Source organism: Rhineura floridana, chromosome 6, assembly GCF_030035675.1.
Source record: "Rhineura floridana isolate rRhiFlo1 chromosome 6, rRhiFlo1.hap2, whole genome shotgun sequence".
Classification (NCBI taxonomy): domain Eukaryota; kingdom Metazoa; phylum Chordata; class Lepidosauria; order Squamata; family Rhineuridae; genus Rhineura; species Rhineura floridana.
The window spans coordinates 65,095,212-65,116,220 of record NC_084485.1 but is presented as its reverse complement, the minus strand read 5'-3'; the positions used below and the strand labels follow the sequence as shown (position 1 = coordinate 65,116,220).

The following is a 21,009-nucleotide window of genomic DNA, read 5'->3' as shown; positions in this document are numbered from 1 at the left end:
CATTAATACATTGATCAGTCTTAAAGACACATGATGACCTAAAACTTTTAGTGAACTTTATAGAACCAACTATAGGTTTTAATTTGTACATTCCTTAATTGCTAAGAGAGCTATTGTAACATCAAGCCTGTTGTTGTTATCATTATCTATATCCAACCTTCCTAAAGGATCCTATTGATCCCCTTTCCTTCTGTTTTTCTCCAATAGATGCCCAGCATTTTGTGGCCTCTGAGCATGTTCAGTCCTTATTCGGCTGTGTTTTTTTTTTTATTCCCCCAAGTGCACTGATACTCCCATTTTGTCCATGGCCAAGGTTTGCCTACAATCCTGTTGGCACTCGACAGCTGAGTTCACTATTGGAATGAGTGATGATGCAGTCTCCACTTGGATACAACTGAAGGCTCAGAGTGACTTGAGACATGAGGTGGCCTGAATCATTACCCTGCTAACTTGGCAATTTTCCAGAGCTGCTGTTTTTTAAAAACCTTTTCATCATTACAAATAAAATATTTTTTTTGGCTTGGGTTTACTCAGCAGTTGAAGTTGTGATTTATGTTTTAGACTGATGCATAATACCCTAAACTGGCAAAAGACTCTAGTGAACTAACTAGCGAAAGGCTGCATTATTGTAAGCTGCACTTGAATAACATTCGAAACTCAAGTTACTTATAGCTTTATGAGACAGGAGTTTCTGTTTCAGTTTAGAGGCTGATTGCAGTTGAGGTCTAGGATCTAAAATTACTATTTCAGCTGACTGTATAAATGTGGCTCTGTATTCATTCTGGAGTATTTTGTTTTTGACCTGCTGCTGAGTCACTTGAAAGAGAAAAGATACTAGCTGAGCCACACTACTAATTAAAGTTTGGGTTTCTGTTTTGTTTAGGTAGCTTTATATAGTCAACTTTCCATTAATTCATTTGAGGGCTATAAAATTTGGTAACTGTTTGGCTACAGTTGAAATTTCTGGTGACCCTCCTTACTTTCTACCATAGCTTAGCCTGCCTTGTCTTTGACTTGAGCCTGTCCTGGCACCTATTTCATCTGCCTCAAATAGTTGGAGATCATTTAAAAGAGTCAGTAGTGTTGAAGGAGGAGGTATATGTGTGTGATCTACACTATGTCCTGTGGGAGAGGGTCTCTCTAGGAAAATGGCTTGGATTTCCTACCCTCCAAGGTGAAATAAGAGACGTGTCAAATCACCATGAATCTCACTACATTTAATTCTGACAGAGACTGGCAAGAATTTCTCTGCCAGTTAACTTGATCCACGTGGGTGGGAGGAACAGCTCTATTTATTTTTTTAGTACTGTAAGGAGACCCTTGATATGGGGTTGTGTTATTCCTTTCCTCAGCTCTTATCATTTTAAATTGCTTGGCATTTGGGATTAGGATAAAAGCATCTTGGAAGTCCTGTGCTGTGATAAGGTAGATGGGTGCCAAGGAAATCTTGGCTTTCCTCCCAGAACTCTTTGTTTACCCCCCCACACACACTTTTAGAAGAACACAATAGACTAGGGCTCTCTTTTGCTTTCTCATAATAGAATGCAATATGTATTTGTAATGTGCCAAATCCCATTGGTTCAGACAGGTATTTAAAATGAATTATTTTTTATCTGCGTTTTAAAAAAATACTATAAGGATTGGTTTGCACTTACGCTCTTACACAAGTTACACAATAGCAGCATCACCACGAGGAGTACATATTCACTGTGCATTACTGATACTGTGGTTAGGAATATAAATTGGCACACTCAAAAAGGGCTCCTGTTTTCTGAAATTGAGTTCTAAGCATTTTAAGCAACAAGAAAGGAGGCCCTGTTTAATGCAGTGGTAATTAGAAGGGACTTCTTGCCCGGCTCAAACGACAAGCTAAGCTGGGGAAAAGTCTCTTTTACTTACTGTCTGTGTTAGCAGGGATGTCCTTCCTGGTGCTTAGAACTTTGCTATGTCAGTGAATCAAGGACCCTAGATATTTGAGATGCTGCCATATGCCACCACATGTCTGCTGGATCCTTGCCCTTCCTGGCTCATTAAAAGTGCCAGAGGGGGACTGGCCGAGTGGGTGAGGGGAGTAGTTAATGCCTCTTTACAACAAGGTGGGACAAGCCAGGCCTGTACAAAAGGGACGGGCTCCACTTGAACCAGAATGGAACCAGACTGCTGGCACTTAAAATTAAAAAGGTAGCAGAGCAGCTTTTAAACTGACTGAGGGGGGAAACCCGACAGGAGCTGAGAAAGGTCCGGTTCGGAATAAACCTCCCCCCTGGGATAAAAACCAAAGAAATGATGAAATTTTAAAAGGGGTAGGCCTAGAAGTAGGCATTGTGAGAGCAGGGGCACTGGATATAAATTCAGAAGAGCAAAATTACCACAGGCCAAACCACAAGTGCCAAAGACACTTGAAGAGAGACACTGCTTACAAGTGCCTGTACGCTAATGCTAGGAGCCTCCGAACCAAGATGGGAGAACTGGAGTGCTTGGTCTTAGAGGAGAGCATTGATATAGTGAGCATAACGGAGACCTGGTGGAATGGAGAAAACCAGTGGGATACGGTTATCCCTGGATATAAACTATATCGGAAGGACAGGGAAGGACGTATTGGTGGCGGAGTCGCTCTATACGTGAAAGAAGGCATTGAATCCAGCAAGCTCGAAACCCCAAAAGAGGCGGACTCCTCCACAGAATCGTTGTGGGTGGTGATATCATGCCCCAGGAGGGACTTAATACTGGGAACGATCTATTGTCCCCCTGATCAAAATGCTCAGGGAGACCTTGAGATGAGATATGAAATTGAGGAAGCATCCAAACTAGGAAATGTGGTAGTAATGGGTGACTTCAACTACCCGGACATAGACTGGCCGCATATGTGTTCCAGTCATGACAAAGAAGCAACGTTTCTAGATATTCTAAATGACTATTCCCTAGACCAGTTGGTCATGGAACCGACCAGAGGGATGGCAACCCTGGACTTAATCCTCAGTGGGGACCGGGACCTGGTGCGAGATGTAGGTGTTGTTGAACCGATTGGGAGCAGTGACCATTGTGCTATTAAATTAAACATACATGTAAATGGCCAATTGCAAAGAAAATCCAACACGGTCACATTTGACTTCAAAAGAGGAAACTTCACAAAAATGAGGGGATTGGTAAAAAGAAAGCTGAAAAACAAAGTCCAGAGGGTCATATCACTCGAAAATGCTTGGAAGTTGTTTAAAAACACTATATTAGAAGTTCAACTGGAGTGCATACCGCAGATCAGAAAAGGTACCGCCAGGGCCAAGAAGATGCCAGCATGGTTAACGAGCAAAGTCAAGGAAGCTCTTAGAGGCAAAAAGTCTTCCTTCAGAAAATGGAAATCTTGTCTGAATGAAGAAAATAAAAAAGAACACAAACTCTGGCAAAAGAAATGCAAGAAGACAATAAGGGATGCTAAAAAAGAATTTGAGGAGCACATTGCTAAGAACACAAAAACCAACAACAAAAAATTCTATCAATACATTCAAAGCAGGAGACCATCTAGGGAGGCGATTGGACCCTTGGATGATAAGGGAGTCAAAGGTGTCCTAAAGAACGATAAGGAGATTGCAGAGAAGCTAAATGAATTCTTTGCATCTGTCTTCACAGTGGAAGATCTAGGGCAGATCCCTGAACCTGAACTAACATTTGCAGGAAGGGATTCTGAGGAACTGAGACAAATAGTGGTAACGAGAGAGGAAGTTCTAGGCTTAATGGACAATATAAAAACGGACAAATCACCGGGCCCGGATGGCATCCACCCGAGAGTTCTCAAAGAACTCAAAGGTGAAATTGCTGATCTGCTAACTAAAATATGTAACTTGTCCCTCGGGTCCTCCTCCGTGCCTGAGGACTGGAAAGTGGCAAATGTAACACCAATATTCAAAAAGGGACCCAGAGGGGATCCCAGAAATTACAGGCCAGTTAGCTTAACTTCTGTCCCTGGAAAACTGGTAGAAAGTATTATTAAAGCTAGATTAACTAAGCACATAGAAGAACAAGCCTTGCTGAAGCAGAGCCAACATTGGGCTTCTGCAAGGGAAAGTCCTGTCTCAGTAACCTATTAGAATTCCTTGAGAGTGTCAACAAGCATATAGATAGAGGTGATCCAGTGGACATAGTGTACTTAGACTTTCAAAAAGCATTTGACAAGGTACCTCACCAAAGACTTCTGAGGAAGCTTAGCAGTCATGGAATAAGAGGAGAGGTCCTCTTGTGGATAAGGAATTGGTTAAGAAGCAGAAAGCAGAGAGTAGGAATAAACGGACAGTTCTCCCAATGGAGGGCTGTAGAAAGTGGAGTCCCTCAAGGATTGGTATTGGGACCTGTACTTTTCAACTTGTTCATTAATGACCTAGAATTAGGAGTGAGCAGTGAAGTGGCCAAGTTTGCTGACGACACTAAATTGTTCAGGGTTGTTAAAACAAAAAGGGATTGCGAAGAGCTCCAAAAAGACCTCTCCAAACTGAGTGAATGGGTGGAAAAATGGCAAATGCAATTCAATATAAACAAGTGTAAAATTATGCATATTGGAGCAAAAAATCTGAATTTCACATATACGCTCATGGGGTCTGAACTGGCGGTGACTGACCAGGAGAGAGACCTCGGGGTTGTAGTGGACAGCACGATGAAAATGTCGACCCAGTGTGCGGCAGCTGTGAAAAAGGCAAATTCCATGCTAGCGATAATTAGGAAAGGTATTGAAAATAAAACAGCCGATATCATAATGCCGTTGTATAAATCTATGGTGCGGCCGCATTTGGAATACTGTGTACAGTTCTGGTCGCCTCATCTCAAAAAGGATATTATAGAGTTGGAAAAGGTTCAGAAGAGGGCAACCAGAATGATCAAGGGGATGGAGCGACTCCCTTACGAGGAAAGGTTGCAGCATTTGGGGCTTTTTAGTTTAGAGAAAAGGCGGGTCAGAGGAGACATGACAGAAGTGTATAAAATTATGCATGGCATTGAGAAAGTGGATAGAGAAAAGTTCTTCTCCCTCTCTTATAATACTAGAACTCGTGGACATTCAAAGAAGCTGAATGTTGGAAGATTCAGGACAGACAAGAGGAAGTACTTCTTTACTTAGCGCATAGTTAAACTATGGAATTTGCTCCCACAAGATGCAGTAATGGCCACCAGCTTGGATGGCTTTAAAAGAAGATTAGACCAGTTCATGGAGGACAGGGCTATCAATGGCTACTAGCCGTGATGGCTGTGCTGTGCCACCCTAGTCAGAGGCAGCATGCTTCTGAAAACCAGTTGCCGGAAGCCTCAGGAGGGGAGAGTGTTCTTGCACTCGGGTCCTGCTTGCGGGCTTCCCCCAGGCACCTGGTTGGCCACTGTGAGAACAGGATGCTGGACTAGATGGGCCACTGGCCTGATCCAGTAGGCTCTTCTTATGTTCTTATGTTCTTAAGGCAGAATTCCATCATGCCTAAAAGAGGCAGTTGTACGGCCTTTGTTGAAAAAGCCCTCCCTGGATCCCTCCATAATGGGAAATTATCGGCCAGTCTCCAACATTCCATTTTTGGGCAAGGTAATAGAGCGTGTGGTGGCCGCCCAGCTCCAGAGATTCTTGGATGAAACGGATTATCTGGATCCATTTCAGTCTGGTTTCAGGCCTGGTTACGGGACAGAGACAGCTTTGGTCGCCTTGGTGGATGACCTTCGCAGAGAGCTGGACAGGGGGAGTGTGTCCCTGTTAGTTCTACTGGACCTCTCAGCGGCTTTCGATACCATCGACCATGGTATCCTTCTGGACCGCCTTGCTGGGATGGGACTTGGGGGCACCGTGTTACGATGGCTCCATTCCTTTCTGGAGGGACGAACTCAGAAGGTGGTGCTGGGGGACTCCTGTTCGACCCCTTGGCCATTGACCTGTGGGGTCCCTCAGGGTTCAGTTTTGTCCCCCATGTTATTTAACATCTATATGAAACCGCTGGGAGAGGTTGTCCGGGGGTTTGGGGTTCGGTGCCATCAGTATGCGGATGACACCCAACTCTATTTCTCCTTTCCACCTAAAGCCAAGGATGCTGTCCTGGTCCTGAACCAGTGCCTGGCATCAGTGATGGACTGGATGAGGGTGAACAAATTGAAACTAAATCCAGACAAGACGGAGGTGCTCCTGGTCAGTCGAAGGGCAGATCAAGGAATAGGGATTCAGCCTGTGCTCGATGGGGTTACACTCCCCCTGAAGACACAGGTTCGCAGTTTGGGTGTACTCCTGGACTCTGCTCTGAACTTGTAGGCCCAGGTCTTGGCCGTGGCCAGGAGTGCCTTTGCCCATTTAAGACTAGTGCGCCAGCTGTGCCCGTTCCTGGAAATGTCTGATTTGACTATGGTGATGCATGCCTTAGTTACATCCCGTTTAAGACTACTGTAACACGCTCTATGTGGGGCTGCCTTTGAAGACTGTTCAGAAACTTAAACTGTTACAAATAGCTGCAGCCAGAGTATTAACGGGCTGGTTACAGGGAACGTACAACTCCCTTGTTACAACAGCTCCACTGGCTGCCAGTTTGTTTCCAGTCACAATTCAAAGTGCTGGTTTTGACCTTTAAAGCCCTATACGGCCCAGGTCCAGGCTATCTGTCGGACCGTATCTCCCTATACGAGCCTGCCCGGGCCCTGAGATCTTCAGGAGAGGCCCTTCTCTCAGTCCCAACACCCTCGCAAGTGCGATTGGTCGGGACGCAAGATAGGGTCTTCTCAGTGGCTGCTCCTAAGTTCTGGAACTCTCTTCCTAGGGAGGCACGAATGACCCCCTCCTTGCCATCCTTCCGTCGGCAAGTAAAGACTTTTTTATTCCGACAGGCTTTTGGGATAGAAGGTGTTTAGGATTGGGCTTTATAAGGCTTGTTTTAATGTTTTATATTATTATCTGTATTATTTTAAATTGTTTTTAGATTTTTAAGTGCCTTTTATGGTTTTTAGGTTGTGCATAGTTTAATTGCATTTTAATTGTATGTTTTTCTATGTTTTTAACTACACGTAGTTTTATTTGTAAGCCGCCCTGAGTTCCAGTTTGGAAAAAGGGCAGGGTAAAAATAAAGTTTCAATTCAATTCAATTCAATAATGGTGAACCAAGAGACATCACCTGATGCTGCAGGCAGGTACTAGGGTTAGAGGGTTCATGATATGAAAGGGATTTGGGCCCTCATGTTCATCTGAAGATAAAGAATGCAAGAATTTTTTTAAAAGCTGTTTTTTAGAAAAATGCAAGCAAGTTTCTCTTGTCTCTTCCTTTAAGTTACATGGTTTGTTCTTGCTTTCTCAACAATTGAATTTCCCCAGATGTTTGTCATCTTTTGAAAACCTGCCCTTGATTTTTCTGGGAGTTTTCTTTAAATCTGTTCATTTAATGTTATGTTATGTTACGGTTTATTTCTATGCCGTCTTTTGGCCAAAAAGACCCTCAAGGAGGCTCACAAAAAATAAACACAAATACAAAATACGCATCAGAAAAGAACAATACAGTGTACAAAAATTTAAATAACAAAATACTAACATTGTTAAAAAAGCAACAACAATATCTTTCAATAACACCCAGCATTTTCCTAATGTTTTGACAATGTCCACGATGTTCTATCATATCTGAAGAGCACCTCACACAAACACAAGATGGGAATCTGGCTTTTCCCCTCCCCTTTTGGCTAATTCTCTAACAGCAATGCTTGCTATGTAGACGACTTAAGAAAAGCATGAATTGGCAAAGATCTTATCAAAATTCAGAATGGCTCAACAAACTGCAATGGGAAAGGTGCTGAGCTTGGGTAGCTCACTATAAAATTACCACAAAGCTCACTAGGCAGAGCCAAGGAAACCAGTCTGAACTACCTCATGGGCTATTACGGAAATAAATAATGTGAAACCACTTTTTTAACCTGGGAATTCATAGACTGCCTTTAAGTCGATTCCGACTTATGGCGACCCTATGAATAGGGTTTTCATGGTAAGCAGTATTCAGAGGTGGTTTACCATTGCCTTCCTCTGAAGCTGAGAGGCAGTGACTGGGCCAGGCTCACCGAGTGAGCTTCATGGCTGTGTGGGGATTTGAACCCTGGTCTCCCAGGTTGTAGTCCAACACTTTAACTACTACACCACACTGGCACTGTAGAAATAACTGATTGGGGCCAGAGTAAGTTAGTTGAATTTACTTAATTTCAGTAGGAATTAAATTCAACTAATTCAAGGTCTGGCTCCAAACAAAATAAATGTAGATATGAGATGCCATACTTGTGGGCTACAGTAAGTGAGAAATAATAAAGAATCATTCATGTCAGTAAAAAAACCTTTGCCAGCTAGCACTTGATTTTGAGACGAAAATGGTGGATACATTGCATGACCCCTGCCTGGCCCACAATGCAAGGCAGCCCTTACAGCTGGTCCTGCCTGAGCCTCTCTGGCAGACCCGGGAAGTCTTGCAATGTGGTATTAGCAAAGAAAACCTTCTGGGAGGCCTGCATTTGCTCAGTCAGATTGGCCAGCAAACCAAGGAGAGGTGTACAGGCAGCCAGTGCCCTCTTCCAGGCCTTATGCTGCTCCTGGAGGACATGAAAACACTTTAGGGAGCAGTGGATTGTGTACACACAGACTGAACCTGGGCTCCGGCTTGCTCGCTCCGCTTCCGCCTCGAGGCACCTGCGTCTGGGCCTCTGCCAAGGGGCCTACTGGGAAACATAGTTCCTCCGCTCTTGGCAGCCATCTAATGGGAAGCTTTGCACTCTTGATAAACTTGTGAGGACACATTCAGCTAACTCCCCATTTTATAAGCAAAATTTAAGAATAAAACAACTGTCCAACTGGTTTCCAGTGAATTCATCAATGCAGAAGCAGATGCTCTCAATCCATGTAAAATAGAAACTCTAAATGTAAAGTAATGTAGCAGCCTGTCTTTTTATGAGTGTGATTAAATCAGATCCTAAGTTGTTTGAGCAAAGCAGATTAAAGTGGAGGTAAGAAGTATGTGGAAGAAGAGATGAAAATCAAATTCATGAGGACTCCAGCAATTGTATACTTCTACAAGAGGCAGAGCAAAGGTATTTCATTTCCCTTCAGATTCCTGAGATTATTGTTGGCATTCTCATAGCTGGCTTAAAAATGCAGCAGCCTTTTTTAAGAAGGCAGGAATAAGTACAGCTGCTTTGTAGTAGGGTGTCTTTGTATTTAAAGAGATGAGAGAGAAAGTTCAAGACAGTTGAATGTCTGGATGTTTGAGATGTTTGCCAGATGAAACAGTGATGTATGCAATGATAAAGCTCTAGTCCACAGGGTGGATAAGAATTTTCTGAAGAAGCTTCTAGTCAAGGTTATCTTTCTGATGGAAGCAGGTCATTTGTTTTACTGAAGTGTAAGTTTTCATAGTCAATCAGTGATTAAGGTACTGCAGCAACATTTTAAAAAATACAGCCTTATTAGCCTGTGTCAGGTCATAAGCCATGGTTAGGGTAACTAGCTGGTGCATGCAGCTTGATCAGTTCCTGCTTTATTCTCCCTTGCTGTAATGGGGAAACAGATCATGGAGTGACTGGCTTAGTGTTACTTGTGAACCCCAGTGCTTGTGGTTTGTTTTTCTCCTGATAAACCATGATCAGAAGTCAGGGTTTGTTATTGGCTTCCCACTCGTGGTTTGTTTGGAAGAAACAAACCAGCATTGCTAGTTTATATGCAATGCTAAGCCAGTTGTTTCATGGTTCTGTTTCTCCATTCTAGGAAGGGAGGAGCTAAGCAGCCAGGGAGTGTTTGAATTGTGTGCACTAGCATGCAGCTTATGCACAAGCTGATTTCCCTAACTGTGATTGTTAGATGTTAGATTGCAGCCATATCAGTGAGTCATCAGTCAGCCTATAGTAAGCCCTACTTGATATAGTCTCACCAAAGATTTTAGGGTTTTGTAGTAGCTAGATACCAACACTTAGGGTATCATTCAATGTAGGACTAAGGTGAACGTTCTGTCAGCACATGGATTTTTCCTCACACTAAATTTTCCCCCTCTCCTCCCCCTGCACACTCCCTAAATCTGCTCTGTGGGTTCCTCCAACTCTCTAGATCATATTTGGGGACCATGCAGGGCACACACAGAGTAAGGAGAGGGGGGATTATTTGCACTAGCGCTAATCCTTGTGCTAGGGCAATAATTTAGTTGAATGCTGCCCTTAGTTTGGCATGTAAGCATTTCTATGATAAAGTATGTACGTTGCTAAAACCATGGAGCTTTCCTTCCCCGCATCACCCTCTCATGCAGAGTATGAATTAAGGTAACTAGGGAAAAGGGGTGTGGTAATGAGAAATGGTGTCAGTCACATGACAACACCATGTTATATATCACTATTTTTCAAATTTCTTTAGTGACTGTTATGAAATAACAGCCCTGCTTCATTGTTCCAAAGCCCGTGGGTGAGAATTGGATGGATTCACCAGTTCTATGAACTGGTGCCACCGTGTGAGGGCCCTCTGTGCTGACCCTGTCATTCACATGACTGCATCTGTCCTTTTGTGCCAACATGATTGTTCAAGTGGCACAGGCTGTATTAACAGCCCCTATGGAAGGGTGCTGATTCATACATATGAAGCCTCTACCGGATTCCCAGTGCATCAGGAGCCCACCAGCAACCTCATGTACTCCTTCAGGTGTCCACATGGGGGCTTTGATACATATAAATGACAGCCTTGTTCTCCATATGCATGTTATAAACGAAGGACTGTTCAGAAGGATTGAAGTCTCCCCTGCTGTCTGCAACAGTATTGCTAAGGATATAAATTGTAGGCAAGCCAATATTTTCAATGAATTATAATAGAAAGAAAGGAAAGTGTACTGTGGGTTTGATTATGCATTGGGGTTGCTGTTCTGAATTACGTTCTCTTCTGTACTATGTGCCAGTTGGAGTTCCTCAATTATAATTAGCAACACCAAAGCATTAGTATGTCCAAGCCTTGGCATTATGCCTGCTTAAACTTGTGTGGATATAATCTTGGTAACTGCTGCTGCTTTCTAACCGCTGCTGGAGAGGATATGTGTGTTTGAATTTGTTTTTAAAACATATTGTCATAGTGGAATCCTGGACTAAATATTGGGTTAAGGGATTAGGGTTTCATGGCTAGGCTTTTTGTAAATATAATACCCCAGCTTTTTAAGAATAGTGATGACTTGCTTGTGATTGACAGACACATCCTAAGGCAGTTAGCATATGAAGGGGGAAGGGTTAGGTGGAGTGAAGGCAAGTTTGTCTTAGTCTGTGAGGCAAGAGAGGTTTTGTTTGGGGGGGATATTTCTTGGAGATCTCCACTTTCCTGGTATTTCTTCTTATGATTATGATTATTTCCATTTATAGACCGCTTGCTATCTAAAATATCTCAAAGCGGTTTACAATAGAATACACAAGATACAATTAAAAAATCAAATTAATTTACAAAGCAAAATACATAAACAATATCCATATACATAAACATAGTATAAAACACAGTATTTCTTCATGATCCTCAATGTAGTACCCTTCATACAGACTTCTGGGGTACATTTGAACCCCAGCTGTACTTTTCATTGTGTAATTTACACATAAGGAAACCTGCAGGGATGTCCTTCTAGGACATTGTGAATTTTTTAACCTGTATTGCTTCGCTTCCTTTTCAGTAGTAGCAACCTGCTTATAAAGAACTTATCATTTTCCTTCTGGAAACAAAAACCACTGGAGTCCAAATGTACTCCAGAAATGCTTTGGTGCCTGGTGCTAATTACTCTGGGGAACCAATTGACAAATATATATGGATACAAGATGGTTTTGGGGTGGGTGGGTGGCTCACAGTGCTTTGGTAGTGTCAAACACACTTGTGCTGACAATACAGATAAAAATGATCTCTGGGAGACAAAGGTTACCCAATCCTTCCATTGGAAATCCCACTGGGATATGGATATATCCCAAAGATGGCCAGTGTGATTTGTATTGCCTGGTCTGCATAAGTGTTAAAGTGTTGCATTGATTATGACTATTGGAAGTTACCAGACTCTTCTTTACTTACAGTAAACTCACTTCAGTTTTAGGCCTTCAAGGAGCTCCACTCTTCATATGTCTCAGCAAGGACAATAGAAGCCCATCAATGTAATTTGCAGTTACAGTCAAGCCAGGGTCTAGCCTGCTTTCCCTGTCTCTCGCTTCCTCCTATGCTTTAAATATATAGCTGTGTTTTATCATGTTGCAGGGAAGTTAAAGCTGCAGCAGTGTCTCCCCCATTTCATGCCCTATTAAGCAATTAAAGGTGATGGGCTCCCTGTTGGGTCAACTGCAGACTGTATCATATCCCAAAACCTTCTGCAAGCCTGGAAGCAATGCAAGTTTTTTTTGGTGTAGATTGGTATTTTGGTGGCTACAGCAGATAACTGGTTGTTTAGTATACTTTTCATTTGATCTGTTAAATACAGAGGATGAATCAGGCTAGTTCTGCTATTTATTATCTGCTCACTATATCTGGTTTATTAAAGGTTCTCATACAAAAACACTGCTCTACGTTTGTGAGATTTCTTATGATTGAGAATTGCCTATTTGCTTGAGTGATATAAGGATTTGAAATCTAAACTTAAGACATCATCATGCAGTTCCTCCCCTCCTTATTTAGAGAAAAACAAAGGCACCTTCAGTTTTGGTATTTGTCTGTTTATAGTAGTTCCCTCTGTGGTGAATTTCAGTGAAGATATAACTGAAAAACAGGTAGAAAGTGGAACCTGCTAGCATATACATTTGTAAACAAAACAGGTAATATAGAATGCTGTTGAACGGTTTCTGTAATTGTAAGATTCTTTAAAACTTAAGTTTGATTTACAAGTGAGGCTTCATGAGGGCTTGCAATGATCCTTGCAGATACTCTCTATCATTTGCAGCATTGTGGATTAAATGCTGTGAAGATACTTCTAAATTAGACTTGCTGCTCTGAAAACATCCATCTGTCTTTGCCCCAAGCATACATTTTTTCTTCCCAGGGTCAAGTAGGTGTGTGTGTGAATTTCTACAAGTTTACAGTGGGGACCCCCCTCCCCCAATAACGCTGGAAGGGTTTTGCTTGTTTAAGGTGAAAATGATGGATAAAAATATTAACAGATAATATTGCTTGGCTTCCTTTTTAGTGGTGGCTCCGTGTTTATGGAACAGCCTATCAAGAGAGGTTCCCTGGTGCCATCTTCTTGGCCCTTTTTGGCACCTGGAGAAGTCCTAAACTCCCTGTAATTCAGGGTATGCATTTTAGGAGTTTCCAGTCCTTTCAGTGTATTTTTTGCATCTGCAGGGTGTGTGTGTGTGTGTATTGTAAGCTGTGCTGCAATACAGTAATCCACTGTGCCATAGTATGTTCAGTCAGGAGGCCAAAGAAACCTCACTGCTTGTATAAGGATTGGGGTTGGATAACAAGAATACACTGTATACCCTTGGAAAACTTTCTGAGCTTCAGGACATTCCTGCATTCCTGACTTTATTTGATTTGCAACCAGAACAAAAAAAAAATTATCTGTGAGCAAGACTGCCCTTCCCTAGCTCACCCTTACAGACAGGCCATTAGGGTCTTTAGTGAACTATTGTACCCCCAATGCCAGCAATCTGATCAGTTGTTGATTTCCCTCCAATAGAAGTACAGCCTTGATTACTGAAAAGTAAACTTGATGTAGCACATCTCTGCAGAAGCAAAAGGGGTCACCAGTTTGATTGTGACAGTTTTATCTGGTATGTGCAATAGTAGATTGCTTGGCCCAATCTGGTTTTACATGACCATAGTAATTCAACCTCATCGCTTCTTAACAATTCAGAGTGAGGTTTTCTTTTTAAAGGGGTGGCATGTGTGGCATTTTGAAATGCTCCATTTGCTCTGCTTGTGCTGCAGTGCAGTTTTCAAAGCAGTAGTTTCAATTTTGAGAGTGTTGAGTACTTTTTAAAGTCTTGATTTTTCCATGGGTTGCCTAACTCTGGTGGTTTCCTTCCCGAGAGAATTGAAGTAGAAGTGCCAATACGATGATAGAATTGTGTTAAACTGTCTTTTGTAATCTCAAGAAGCAATCAGCTGAGGAGGGAGGGTGGTTTCACAGAATGATGGTGTTGGAGAATCCTGGCCATAGTGAATTATTCCCACAAAGAGCAACTGAAAAGGCTAAGGTAGCTTATTTTTTAATTTTTAAACAGAGAAAAATAATTCTAGGCAAAACTAATTGGATAGCATATAGTGTTGTAAGTGACTGGATTGTTATTCATTGCTTTTTTTAGACCTTGTTTCCCTGCACATGTCCCAGAAGATGAGTGTTCTTGATTTCTCCTGCTACAGGCTGTTAATACTCTCTGTTTCAGCACCTTGCCATTCTCTGTGGAATTATGCTGTTTCAGAATTGGCTCTTTAAGCCACCATTACTACCTGCCTCAAAAGCTGCAAAAGTGATTTCCTCAGCAGATGTATATGTCATTATTGCTATAGAAACTACCGAGTTTGCTGTAGTCCCAGTTTCCTAAGAAATCAATGAAAGCAATGAAGAATGGTGAGAAAGGCATACATTGACATTATCTCTCCAGGTGGCAACGCCTACCCACCCCCACAATGCTTCCTTTTTCACTTCTGATACATTTGTATTTTGATGAGCAACTGCACCCATGTGCATCAGTGGAACATTGTTAATCCCTTTGTACCACCTTTTAATTTTAAAAGTTTTCAACTTCAAAGTGTTATCCTATACTTCTGAGAAGAGCTGTTGTGCTGGATCTATAAATTTCTCTGGAATGAATAGGAGCACTATAAAGCAGCTAACTGGATAGTATATACTGTTGGAACTTGAAATGGTGAGTTGTGAAGTGACCCCAAATAGGATCATGTCCTAATTTTAATTACACTAGCAACTCCATCACACTGTTTTAAAAAGCTGTTTTAAGAGAAGGATGGGGGTGGGGGGGAAGTGGGGAGAAGAGTGATATGGTAAAATTATTAAGAGTGCATCCATGTTTGAAGATTGAGTTAAGTGTGAGTCGGTCTGTAAATGTTGAAGATTATTGGTATGTACTATTCATGTTATAGAATAGGACCCTTGAAGACTTCATGCCATTCTTTATGTCCCCTGAACAGTTTTGGATAATGTAGCGGTGAAGTTGAATATATGATATCAGAACTGTTTAAGGAGCTCAGCATATCTGCTAATAGCTCTTAAAAGAAAGTGATTTATGGAGTGCATTATCTCCTGTAATCGGTAGCTTCCCTCATTGCCCAACTGTTGGCCCAGTTCACTGTGCTGCTTGAAGGTTAAGATGATTCTTTTCAGTCTGAGCTTCCAAGGGAAAATGTTTAGACCTCAGGACATTTGTGTACAATGTGGATTCTATTACTGAGACCAAACTGGGTGATACATGTAGGCTTTCTTTCTCTTTCAGTAGTTCCTCATTTAGATGTGGGGGAATACCTAGATGTGGTATCCTGCTTGCATAAATGGAGATTTCCCTCCCCCCCTCATGTCCCAACAGTCATCCTTGCTCCACAGTCTGCTTTGGGGGGCTGGGGGAATACTCTGGAGCCAGATTGGGGGCACATGGGGGCTGCAGAGAAAGTCGCAATTGCTGGTGTGTTGTTGGATCTCACCCTTGGTTTTTTTGTCTGTGTTTGTGTGCATTTAAAACGGGCTATTTAAAAACTGAATACTTGAAAAACCCTCTCGCTCTGAATGACGTTATTTGTATCAAGTACACCGAATGCTAAGTGTTGCATTTGCTTATTTATGTTGTCTAGTATCAATCTGGTCTTGGAACGAGACTGTTTTATAAACAAGCTGAGAGAGGCCACAGCAAATTTCCAGCAACAACTGGCCGTTCTAATTAGCATTTTGAATATCCAGGCAGTCCTGGAGGAAAATGCATAGTTGATCATTTTGTTGGACATCTTGGGGCTGAGGCAGGGGGATTATTAATGGATCTGGAACCAGCTTATTTAATAACTAAGTAGCCAGAGGCAAATGACAATGATGTCTTCAGTTGCCAGATTTGATGCCACTTAGTTAACTTGTAGCTATCCTATGGGTCAGAAATACATAATGGCTATTGCCAGCATTGGGTGGTCTTAATAAAACATTTATCTGCTTCAATAAAAGTGGTACATTAAGAGCAGCAGCATCTGTGCTAAAAACACCCTCTGCAGGAATCTGCCTGAAAATTATGCCCTAAGACATTCTTTTCATGAAAAATGAAACTCTCTTCCGACCTTTTCCAACTGGGAATGCAAGTCTGTTGGACTTTCCAAAGGCAAAGTATTCTTAATTTAATGTGCTACATTTAATTGCAGTGGTGCAGCTGGAGTCCCAGCATTTAATTGAATAATCCCAAATTAGTGTCTTCTGGGAATGCCCGGCATGATCAGTGCTTTGGGTTTGCTCTAGGAATAGCCTGCAAAGGAATTTGATGGAGAGTCTCTGGAGGGAATTTGAGCTAACAGCAGGGAATTGCAGCATTGGCAGGCCCCGTGGCCCTTATCTAGAGAGATTCAGTACATTTTTGGACAATGACCACTTCCTTTGGATGCCAAATGTGCCTTTGACACTGCTGATTGATAGAATCTTCAGCAATAAAAGCCATCCTTGTAAGTGAATTGTATTGGATTCCAGGTTGCTTTTGTTGTTCTTTGGCCAGAGTGTCCAAAGCACAATTACAGTTATTTTTCTGTCTACAGGCATGGTTAATCATGGACAGGTTTTGCTAACATTGAGCTTGGTTAAAGGTCAGGGGGGAAGTGACCTTGATTTTACTAACTGGCTTGTACATAATATTTATAGCATTCATATCGTATTCTTCCTCCAAAGAGCGGAGGGCAGCATTTTATCCTCAATTGGCTTGTGAAGTGGTTTAGAGAGTGGGGCTAACTATACCTGATAATGATTTCATAACACCCAATTACGTTGTAGTTTTTAAAAAAATAATTACATCCAGAGTTGTTTTAATTTAATTGGGAATGTAGTGCATGGGGTGGGAAGGGGTTAACCCTTTCCCTCTTGACCACCAACAATAAAAATGGCCTCTTGCACAGTAATTAGACTTTTTTGGGGGGGGGAGTGACACTCCCATTGGCATCACCCTAATTGCAGTGTGTGGGGTGAGTTTTCTTTGTGATTGTGGAGGGAGGTGTTAAACTTTCCCTCCCTGTGCACTGCATTCCTAATTAAAATCACTCCCCATGTCTGAAATAAAAAATGGAAAGAACCATGTTGCAATTAAAAGTAACCCAAAAAGTGGTACATGTAGTTAGGTGCCTGTGTGTGTAACCTAAGGCCATCTAGTGTCTGTTCTGACCAAATGTATTTTGATCCCAGATCCTGCAGTTTAAGTATATAACTCTATTTATTATTACACTATATGATTTTTTAAAAATCAGCTCTTTCTTCAAGTAGCTGAGAGTTGTTGACGTGGTCTTCCTAGGCAGTTTCTTACCCAGGTGCTTAGACTGAGACATGCTTAGCTTTAACAATGACCAGACCAAACAATTTGTAACATTTCCTCTCTGTTTTAACACTGTATGTATGTTTTTTTTTTGCCCTTGGTTACAGAAATCCGAGCCCAGCTTATTGAACAACTGAAATGTCTTGATCAGCAATGTGAACTTAGAGTCCAGCTGCTCCAGGACCTGCAGGATTTTTTCCGCAAAAAGGCTGAGATTGAGATGGATTACTCCAGGAACTTGGAGAAGCTGGCTGAACGATTTCTGGCGAAAACAAGGAGCACGAAAGACCAGCAATTCAAGTAAAGTGTTCCTCCTTGGATGAGGGAGTGGGAGGCTACAGTTAAAAAAAAAAAGACATGAAAACTCATCCATTTATGAATGTCATAACAAAGTACTTGGTGTTTTTTTTTTGTTCTGGCTGGTTTTAGTCTGTAATGTAATGTAGAGTAGTGTGTTCTTCTCCCTTTTCCAGAGTTCGCTTGGGGCGGGGGTCTTGGATGTGTTGAGTTGGCATATGTGATCTCTACAGTCACACAGCACTTGTGCTCATCTCTTGGTAACTTGCACTATAGGAAGGTGCACAAACTTCTGTGAAATCTGGTACTTTTATTTCATCTAGTACTGTTTTCTGCCCTTCTCTGTGTTCTTTAAAGGTTGTGGACTCCTGACAGTGGAGGATGCAGATTTAATACACAATTGAAGTTGTCTTGTATAAAGTGTGGTCAGCGGAAAGCAGGATTCTTCCTAAAGCTGCAGCTGTAGCTTGTTGCTGATCTTTGTGAATTGTGGCTGCTGTGAGTTTACTTGCAGTTTCAACTTTGATGTCTGTGAGAGGTTTCACACAAGCAACATCAATATTTCCCACCTACTTGCCAAGGGTTGCTAGCAGGGGCTCCTCCCATACTCTGTCATGATAATCACTGGAATAAGTGATGGAATGTGCAAAACAGGAAGAGGAAATGAGCTACTGCTTATAATGGCTGTGTGAATCGATGCGGATTCTGAATCCTCTGAAAATGAATGGAAGGCTGTGTGGCATAAATGTCAAGTGGAGGGTGCTCAGTATTGTATAGGTCTATTCTCCTAGCCAGAGAGGCATGTATTAGTACACAATCAGAGGGGTGACCATCTATGGCTGTCACTCTGTTTAAATAGAGAGAGAGAGAGAAGTCATAAGTGATATCTTAGGAAGTATATGTGGCCGTGAATCATTCTTGCTTCGCCTTCCAGCTACATTTGTTTCTGGAGCTGCCTCTGTGCACTTGAAGATGGTGCTTCTAGAGCGAACTGCCCCAAAATTGCAGAGTGAGCCAAATGAAACAGTACTGTGCCTTTTTCATTGTCTCATTAGGACATGATCTCTTGTCCAATGGCTAAAGTGAGTTACTTGCTTCATTTTAAAACTATATTTGAAAAAAAACCCTGGTTTCTGATTTGTCCTTGTATCTCCTCAGAGCTGAATTTTATGTTTGCTTTCCAGACTTGCAGAGGTGGGCGGGATGCTCTGTGTAAATGCACAAAACTTGCCTTCCATTGATCAATACCTCTGCTAATATGCCTGTTGTGGCATTTTATATAGGATATCTGTATCTTGGAACAGAATGGAAATGTATAGCCCATAGCCTCCAGATGGGGAAGGTGTTTCTATACTGTTTTCATGCTCTTATCCTAGAAGCTGTATTTTCATCTTAAATTGTTCCCAGCACATATATTTATTTATTTATTTAATTTCATTTATAAACCGCCCATAGCCAATGGCTCCCTGGGCGGTGTACAACATACAATAATACAATAAATGAACAAAATCACAGATAAAAATACAAATTGATAATAACACTAAATGATATTAGCATAGCTAAAACATTAAAACAGTAAAATACATAGAAATATATTAAAATGCCTGGGAGAATAGGAAGGTTTTAGCCTAGCGCCGAAAGGATAGCAGCGTAGGCGCCAGGCGTACCTCCTCGGGGAGACTGTTCCACAATTCGGGGGCCACCACCGAAAAGGACCTAGATCTTGTCATTACCCTCCGAGCCTCTCGGTGAGACAGTACTCGGAGGAGGGCCTTAGATGTCGAACGAAGTGTACGGGTAGGTTCATAGCGGGAGAGGCGTTCCATCAGATATTGCGGGCCCACACCGTGTAAGGCTTTATAGGTCAATACCAGCACCTTGAATCTGGCCCGGAAACAAATCGGCAACCAGTGCAAATGGGCCAGAACAGGTGTAATATGTGAGGACCGCTTGGTCCTCGTCAGTAGTCTGGCTGCTGCGTTTTGCACTAGCTGCAGCTTCCGAACCGTCTTCAAGGGCAGCCCCACGTAGAGTGCATTACAGTAATCCAATCTAGAGGTCACTAGAGCATGAACAACTGAGGCGAGGTCGTCACCGCCAAGATAGGGGCGTAGTTGGGCTACCAAACGAAGATAGTAAAACGCATTCTGAGCCACCGAGGCTACCTGAGCCTCGAGTGACAAGGAAGGGTCGAAAAGAACCCCCAGACTACGAACCTGTTCCTTCAGGGGGAGTGTAACCCCATCCAGAATAGGATGAACATCCTCCATCTGAGCAGAAAAGGCACTCACCAACAGTGTCTCAGTCTTGTCTGGATTGAGTTTCAGTTTATTAGCTCCCATCCAGTCCATTATCGCGGCCAGGCAACGGTTCAGCACATCAACAGCCTCACCTGAAGCAGATGAAAAGGAGTAATAGAGTTGTGTGTCATCAGCATACTGATGGCAACGCACTCCAAAACACCGGATGACCGCACCCAGAGGCTTCATGTAGATGTTGAAAAGCATGGGGAACAGAACCGATCCCTGAGGGACTCCACAATGGAGAGTCCAGGGTATCGAGCAATGTTCCCCAAGCACTACCTTCTGGAGACGATCCGCCAAGTAGGAGCGGAGCCACTGCCAAGCAGTACCCCCAACTCCCAACTCCGCGAGTCTCTCCAGAAGGATACCATGGCTGATGGTATCAAAAGCAGCTGAGAGATCAAGGAGAATCAACAGAGTTACACTCCCCCTGTCCCTCTCCCGACAAAGGTCATTGTACAGAGCGACCAAGGCTGTTTCTGTGCCAAAACCGGGCCTAAAACCGGATTGAAACGGATCTAGATAATCGGTTTCATCCAAGAGCGCCTGGAGCTGGCTGGCGACCACCCGTTCCAAGACCTTGCCCAGAAATGGAACATTCGCTACCGGTCGATAGTTGTTCAAATTATCTGGGTCCAAGGACGACCTCTTCAAGAGAGGTCTCACTACAGCCTCCTTGAGACAACGAGGGACAACTCCCTCACTCAAGGAGGCATTGATGACTTCCTTGGCCCAGCCGGCAGTTCCAGCCTGGCTAGCTTTAACTAGCCAAGAAGGGCAAGGGCCGAGTACCAACGTGGTTGCACGCACCAGTCCAAGCATCTTGTCAACTTCCTCAAGCTGCACCGACTGAAACTCATCCAACAACTGAGGACAAGACCATGATCTAGGTACCTCAATGGATTCAACTGTCCTAACATTAGAGTTGAGGTCCCTACGGATGCATGCGATTTTATTTTGG

The 21,009-nt window shown here is 42.7% G+C and overlaps 1 protein-coding gene across 6 annotated transcripts in view; it reads left to right on the top strand.

Annotated features, from left to right (window-relative positions):
- SRGAP2 (SLIT-ROBO Rho GTPase activating protein 2) overlaps window positions 1-21,009 on the top strand; it is a 332,663-nt gene that overhangs the window by 76,389 nt on the left and 235,265 nt on the right. For all 6 annotated transcript variants that reach the window (XM_061632118.1, XM_061632116.1, XM_061632117.1 and 3 more), the window contains exon 3: window positions 17,556-17,748. In XM_061632118.1, coding sequence (XP_061488102.1) covers window positions 17,556-17,748 — 193 coding nt within the window. The remainder of the gene's footprint in view (window positions 1-17,555; window positions 17,749-21,009) is intronic.